The sequence below is a fragment of the Mesitornis unicolor genome, unplaced genomic scaffold (genome assembly GCF_000695765.1).
Source record: "Mesitornis unicolor isolate BGI_N332 unplaced genomic scaffold, ASM69576v1 scaffold34822, whole genome shotgun sequence".
In the NCBI taxonomy this organism is placed as follows: Eukaryota; Metazoa; Chordata; class Aves; order Mesitornithiformes; family Mesitornithidae; genus Mesitornis; species Mesitornis unicolor.
In genome coordinates this window covers 23442-31700 of record NW_010167797.1, presented here as the reverse complement: position 1 = coordinate 31700, position 8259 = coordinate 23442, and the positions used below count along the sequence as shown (strand labels likewise).

Below are 8259 nucleotides of genomic sequence, written 5' to 3'. Positions count from 1 at the left end.
CTGCTGGGAACATACTTATTTACTATAGGGAAATGTCAGGCAAGGAGGGCTTGACAACAGGATATGCATATCCAGCCCACACTCCCCAATGCCAGGGTGCATTTTTTCCCTCTGTGCTTGTATAGCATGGTCAGTGGTGTAGTTAGGGAATGGTTTCTACTCTATTTCTTCAGAGAGCTAGAAAATAGTAAAAGAAATCTGTGTCCTACATCCTATAATGCTCCCGTTATTCATAGCTTCTTTTGCATATATCTACTCTACCTTTGTATCAGGAATTAACTCAAAGGCCACTTTAACCTACTACTTTAATAACAACAGGATTTTTTTGGACACAGGATGTAACATGACACAAGTGAGGGAGCCTCAGGTAATTAAAAAGATCTTACCTGTGCCTCATCAGAAAGTTACTCCAATAACAACTAAAACAGATGCTACTTCCTTCCACGCCAAACTGGGAAATCAAGAATACCATAGGGTACACAACAGTGGTCTGCTTTCAAGAACTAAGTCACTCTAAACTATATTTAACTTTGCAAGTGACTGTGCTAGTAAGATTTTAAAATGTAGCACTTATTATAAACAATTGTCCTTTACAAGCTCAAAGAACTTTTCTCTTTTCGAAGCACGTCAAGACATGAAGACATGTCTCACTCAAGAGTGAAGTGTTCGGTTCATGGCACATCAGTTTCCATGTACTATTTTGAAAGCAATACAACTTCAAGACATTTGGCTCATGAAACCATGATCAGGGGGGTTTTGCTCTTGAATTAACTTCACTGCTACAAATGCAACCTAAGCAGCAGCAACATTTCAAGCATGATTTACTAACTACAGTCAATTCTCATGATCTAAAAACATTTAGATTGTGAAGAAGACTTTGAAAGATGATTAACTGGCTTCTCTAGTGCTTGCACATTGCCAGCATAGGAAATTTTAAAAGATGGCGAGTGGGACAAGCTACTTTTATGACACTAAAAGTGGCACTGTGCGCTTCCCTCTTACTGTTCATCTAACTTGGATTCCTTCTTAGGTTAGGATAAATTATCCTTGACTAGGCAGTGTTAATAGCAAGCAAAGCGCTGCCTTCCGTAAGACTGCCTTCTCAATGACTTTGTTCATTCAAGCTGAAATTTTCTATGCCAGGTGACCAGACTGAATTCTGCTGAAAATTTCAGACTGATAGGACTCCAGATATCAGAGCCTGACCAGTAAAACAATGCAAAAGCTTAAAAAAACATAAGGTCAAAAAAAAAAAAAAAAAAAAAAGAAAAAAGAAAGGAAGAAGAAGGGAAAAAAAAGGCCCCAAGCACTCATAGAAGGGCAGCTGCCCTTACTGGAGTGATATGTTTTTCTTCTATAATCTATACTTGCCTCTGCTCAATTAAATGATCACACATTATTTTATTTGAAGAACTGCATTCATTCAGTGAACATGAGATAGACTTGTTTGATAGACTAACCAAGGCTGGGTATGCAAATAGGTTGTTATTTCTGAGAACTCCTCCTTCCTTTGTCTCAGAAGGTCACAGGTATGTACTGCATGAAGTGGAAGAGTTTCAAGGTTAAGGTAATTAAATGCAATCTTGCTTCATGAGATTCTAACAGTGCATCTGACACTGAGTTCTTAAGCAATGACTTATACTAAACTCATCACAGCTGGATGCTAATTGCATGTTCTTAGTTTAACATAAACCCAACTTGAATACGCAGCTAAGAACTCATAGTTGTAACTGAATTACTGAATATATAGATAAATATATACAATTACAGGAGAATACATTTTAGTAAGTATTTTAAAGAAAAACTCGTTTTATTGATTAGGTACCCAGAAGCAATGGCTATTTTTGACCTCTCCTGTGTCTGTGAGTCCCATTTATAGAACAGGAATAACGATATTATCTTCTCATGTTATGAAAATACACTGTTCAAAATACACTCATTTATTATAGGGAAAAGCACCACGTAAAAGCTCAAGAGGACATGAATAATTCTGAGTTTAAACAAGCAGCCACAGGGGGTACAGTAAATAAGGCACAAGACCACAGTGGACAATGCAAATGAAATAAACCAAAATGCTGTAGAGTAGAAGAGCAAACTTAGCGCCATTACCCTCTGTCCTGATGCAGGCAGCAGGAAAACCAGACAGGAGGGAAAGGGAGTATTTAATGAGGTAGTTTTGAACTGCCTCAGAATGCAGATGTTTACAGGTTGACTCATAGGCTTGTGCATCTGGCATCTGGGGTCTAGCTTTCAAATTTAGGGAGAAGGATTTTTGAAAAAGCAGCCAATTTTTAATAAACCATTTTCAGGCGTCAAATAGGCCTCAGTCTAAGACAGCCACCTTTCCTACGACCTCCTTTCTCACTCCTTCCCTTCTATTTGTTTTTATCTTTATTCCTTACACACCTTTTGAAAAAGGAACCTACTTTTTTTTCTCAGAACTCAAATAGGAAGTTGGAAGAATGTAGCTGGACTGAGACAATGTTTTCAATGCTGTGTGCAGTCCTGGAGACCCTCATTAAGAAATTCAGCTCAGAAGCAGATCAGCTTTCAAACAGAATCAACTGAACCCTATAAGTATGGCTATAGGGTCCAAGGGGGCTCTAAAATGTTCTGCAATTTGAGGACCTAATGAAGGACTCAGAATAGACCTTGGCAGGATAATATATTCCAGTATGTTTTTTAAGAGGTGGCTCCAAAATCTTACTTAAACAATTTACATGGGAGGTTCTTTTTGAAGATCTCAGTTGCTGAAAATTTCGTTATCAAATGGTGAGTTCTGAAAGACTTATTCTCTGTTCTCTCAGAAGTTATTATTTAGAAGACTTTTTCTACATCTTCAAGCCTATTTAGTTAGATATCCCCAAACTAACAGAGAGTAGTTCAGGGACTTGGCATCCATCACTGTGCAAAAGCAGCAATCTAAAACAGCACTGCTTACTGAAAACTATGTCAATGTCAAAAAAATCAGGCAAGGGATCTTTTAATCTAGGTAGAGAGTAAGAAAACTAAACAATTACTCTGCTGGCTTATTAAATGAATGAAGTCATCAATTCAAAGGAATAACCAAGTTTCTCATATCTATTTTGCTTTATATCTGTATCATTTAAAATTATTATGCCTCCATCACAAAGGTGACTACGAACCACACCTCAGAATCACCATATGGTGTCTAAGAGCTACTACCTCAAACAAGGAAAGAAAGTTTCCTTACATACATTTCTTGCGACGTCCACAAAAATGTTGCTTTTGAAACCTTCCATGGTGGTAACCATTCTCTTGAGCATGATACTTGTGGGAAGTGTGAATTCTGTGATGACCAAAAGAAAAGTATTTGGGACTGGACTCTACTGTGTACCGGTGCACCTTCTCTTCTGCAGTTCTTTTATATAATACATGAGGATGGTGCCCAGAAGGTGATGTGTAGTTGTGCTCCTGTGCTAGCTGCTGAGGTAATGGAGATATAAGGAACTCGATCTTCCGTGTCCTTATCAAACCTGACTGAAAAAAAAACACCACCACAAATTAGAGGAAAGACTGTGAAGGTTCACAGCTGGAACACGCTAGCTCTTAAAAAGACATCCCTTCGATGCCTAGACAGATTCAAATGTGCTCCTCTAAATTAGATTTATTAAAAATATAACCTAGATAGGCTTCCCAATTAAAGTATGCATTGTTTCACTCTAGAGATGACCAGGTTTCACGTTTGGTAACACGTAGAACAAGAATGTTGGGAGACTGGCAGCTTAGCACTTTCACACAGTGTCATGAATAATTTAATATGCAATATTCATCCATTCTTTACAGTATAGATTTGTTTGTAAGTGTGTTTGTGTACAGGATATACAGTCTCACAAAAAAATAAATTTCTTTTGGAAAATGCAAGTTCTTATAAATGCATACATTATACAAAATATTTGAATTAAGATTCATGTTTTTTCAGAGTAAGGTATTACCAGACAGGAATCCCAGACTTAAGGTCACTCTAGAAGCATAACTACATTATAGTACAGCAGCACAAAGTTGAGGCATCTGAACATTTTAGTACTATCTTTCAATAATCAGTTTCCCACAATTCAATCATCATAAAGGCAGTTTAATATTTATGCCCTTCTACAAGAGAAAACTGATCAGTGAAAGCAAGTATCTGATTGTTTTCCTTCTTGGATCCCTGAAAGACAGAAGTATGGGAAAACGACACTGTATTTTTCACATAGTATCTATGCATAAAACTGCACATGTGATGAAGTGTTTCCAGGATTAGGGCCAGGGAAATGTGGGTGGCACTGAGGAAGTATTTCCATGCAGCTCATTAATCAGTTATAATTTTATTTCATTTCTTGGTTTTGTAAAACATGTTGTAATAAACACTTTTTTTTTTTACCAAGTCAAAAACCAAGCATAAGTTTCAGCAGGTAATTCTATTACATTAAATACACAATACTAGATACAGATTTTTGTTTTGGATCCACGAGGCTCTACCACGTGCCAACAGTCTCCTGCCAAAATTGACATCTCAGGAGGACTACATATCTCTTATGCTTCAGAAAAATATGTGCAGACAAAGAAACGTCAATTGCAAACCATCTTGCCTGACATCTTAAGTCTTCCCAGATCATGATTCCACCTCCTTCTTCAAAATTATTCTTTGAAAATGCACCTATTAGACATGTATCACCTTTCCCTTCTGAACTGGCTGCTGTTCTTTAGCCTAACCTCCTAGGACTAGAATGCCAAGGGTATCAGAAGAAGAGCAATTTGAATGCTTAATGCATTGCATTTCTTAAGGGTCTGTGGAATTTTCTGCACTTTCAGAACTGATTCCCATAAGGAAAACTCAACAGAAAAGTGAAAACAGAAAGTTACACAAGAAATCTCCACAGCTTTAAGTGTTTACTAAGCTAATGCTAAAATTGCCTTTAAGTCTATTCCAGTTGAAAAGACTTATCAGGTCCTCAACAGTCTACAGTCATACACTGTGCCCTTTTCATGGAAATTCACTTCTGTCTTTCCAAATCAAAGTTATCTTCACAGTACTCCACAACATCAGCATCTTTCACAGGGGCCTAATAATAGCTGAGATCATAAAATCATACTGTGATCTTAATTTTGACAATAGAACTGATTCCATGTTCTGAACTGGGAGGGTCTAATTGCCTCCTGAAAATAATATGAAAACAAACATAGACTATATTCTGATTAATAATTTGCCCCCTCTCCTTTCTTCAACAATAATTCATAGTTACATATCTTAGTCTATATCTACTTAAAATTCTATATGATGGTTAAAATTGTCTCTGTTAATAAGAGACCAGCTTTAAATTATTGACAAGAATTTAACTTGCCTGTTCACTACAGGCAATAAGCTGGCATATTTCAAATGTCAGATCACATTTCGTCATGACAAAGTACTTTCCTATAGGGAAGAAGACTAATAGTTTAATTCTCATGATGTGTGTCATCACACAATTTAAAAGTGGTTCTGAGAGGCAATCTTTATCTAACTAGAGTGCACTGATAACTGGGCACTGCTGAACAATTTTTTTTCAGCTGCAAAACCGAAATGTAGTGAATCTGTTTTTTATTTCCCTATTTTAAAGGTTTCCACATCTGAAATTATTCCTATAGGATTCATTTTGTAAATGATTCAAACCATATGGAACAAAAGGGTTACTACATTTTCCTGTAAGAAACTGTCCCTGATGTACACAAGTTTCAGCCCCAAATGTAATTTCTATATTTAAAATTATAATAGTGGATTGAGAATTCAGGGGTGGGGGAAGCAAACCAAATTCTCAGACCTGTACTGCATTTTTATTGCTGCACCTCTACATAGGCTGTAGCTGACTGTCTTACAAATGTATTCACTTTATTTTCCAGCAGAAGCGACCCTAAATCTCAAATAATACTTTTTTCCTTTGAGTTTTGCATTAGACACATCCTCCAAATTGAAAAGTATTGTGTGAATGAAAGATACCTTCTTTTTTGATAACATCCAGTTTTATGAAGTTGTCATGAAGAAAGGAGAAGCGCCACAGAGCAGTCAGAACATTCATTCAATCACAGACCTTTTCACAGTTCACCCAGGTATGAAATGCTTTCAAGAATTCATATTAAAATAATCTCTGTGGTAATTCCAAAGAAATGCGGAGAATGCTGACCTGGCTTCTGACAGAGAAGCATTCCTCTGGCTCGCTGCAAAGGGGGCAATTGGGCAATAACTGCCAGATACTTTTCTTGCAGGTTCTTTAATTTTAGCCTTAAGTGAAGCGAAGTGGCCTATGGCGATGTTGGCTGGGAAACATGCCAGCTGAGAAATGCCAGAGCAGAGAGGCAGGATGCTACCATGGAATCATCTTTTCTAATCCTACATTGCCAGGCCATTCCGGTTCGTTGAAGGCAGGCTTTGGCTAGTCTGTACTCGTGGGCAGTGTAAGTGCTAAAAAATAATAATAAAAAAAAATAAAATTGTTTCTGGGAATTTTTTCTACAAATACAAGAAACATCTCTGTGATTGTTAGATGCGATATGTGTATCCACCTCGAATATTTCAGTAGACGAACAAACACTGTCAACATTTTCATGGAAATTATTTCTGCATTAGGTTTTCCCATTGCCAGCATAGCTTTAAGTATATATGTGATTTTCCTTGAGTCAGAACTCAAAGATGTCTTTCCATTAACTTTGATGGGTTTGGGAATCAAGGAGAGGGTCAAACCCTCCTTGGGTTTGGAGTCAGAATTCTGTTTTTATTTCAGATTCTCTGCAATTATAGCACCATGAGAAGAGGCAGGATGACAAAATCTAACCCTCTTACTAAGTCTAGACAACACAGCATGAAAAAGACCAGGGACTCTGGTCTATTCCCTCTCTCTCCCGCTGTGGGTATCACTAATAATAGCAGTAATTGTGAGAACAGGGTGGAAAGGAAAACCCAAGAGACTGCTCATTGGGCTTTGCTGTTCTCCTCTTCCCTCTCAACACATATTTGCTGTCCTTCTGTAAGGGATATTCCATGACCTTGGAAAGTAAATGGGAAGACAGACATTGATCTGTGTGGTTAGCAAATAATTCTGAATCAATAAATTAGAGAAACTTGCAGTTTGTTTGCAGAAAAGTTGAGAAGAGATGAGAAGGCAACATTCTTCCCACTTTTTATTTGTTATGAAATGTTTGCTTAGCTCAGGGCTAAAGGAATCTTCAGATCCAATACATCTTTGTGAAATTCCTTAGTATCAGGATGCTATCACTAAGGTAAGGATGCTATCACTAAGGTTGTTCTGTGTTCTTGGTGTGTTTTAAAAGGAGGAAGAATTTTAAAATGAAATTTGGCCAAGGGTAATTATAATAAAATATCTGTCTCAAGATTTTTTGAATTTGATTATAAACCTGTTCCTAACAGGTCTCATTGGCCTCACTGGAACAGCTCAAAGGCTGCTCCCATTTGTTTCTCTCTATGTTCTTAGATTCTGAGTGAAGCCTTTGGTAGCTAATCAGCCTGTAAATCTAGTTAATTTTGAGGTTTCAGCATCTCCAAAAAACAGACACTCCATAAGAAACACAGCAGTGAGAGAGAGTGAAAGATTTTCAGAACTTGTATTTCTTGCGTATAATTTAACTGAGCTAAGTTCTGACATAGTAGACACACCCTTGCTCTAAACTAGAAGACCCTCATGGCTGTGGGTTCTGCATTTGCATACATGGCATTTTCATTACATGCTAATTAAATTAAAGGCAACAGCTTGGCCATATGCATACAATTACAGAAGTTTCATAAACCAGATGCAAATAATGAGGTAGGAAGCATAATGAAATGAAACTTAGAATTAAAACATATGAATAAATGAACTGCAATGTCTCTGATGAACATAAGTACTTAAAACTGATGCAAAGTTAAACTAGTTTGTATGAAGACAGGAGTATCTCAACTAAATAAAGTGCTAAAAAATTTGCATGTGCTGTCTAAGGGTTACTACTTATATCCATAATGCTTTTATTCAGTGTTATGAGTATATAGATAAAATTAGGTGTGTGTCTTAACTGAGAGCAGCTAAAACAACGGCCAAAGAAATCAATGAAGTCTATACTATTAGATGGGTGTGCATGTACTCAAGATGAAAAAATCTTTCAGAAGGAAGAGTTAAATGTAGTTTCACACCCACTAAAATAGTTCCAAGTATTCATGCGAAGTTTTAAAAGACTTGACAAAAGGCCAACCGAAATTGGCATAAAGCTTTCCACGGACTTCAGTGGACATTG

General features: G+C 37.0%; 1 protein-coding gene across 1 annotated transcript in view; it reads right to left on the bottom strand.

Moving 5' to 3' along the window:
• The window catches only part of ADAMTS18 (ADAM metallopeptidase with thrombospondin type 1 motif, 18), a gene marked incomplete at its 3' end in the record, with an annotated part of 73752 nt that overhangs the window by 42465 nt on the left and 23028 nt on the right, over positions 1 to 8259 (bottom strand). Inside the window, exon 3 of the mRNA XM_010178819.1 lies at positions 3219 to 3501. Within this exon, the coding sequence (XP_010177121.1) occupies positions 3219 to 3501 (283 nt within the window). The remainder of the gene's footprint in view (positions 1 to 3218; positions 3502 to 8259) is intronic.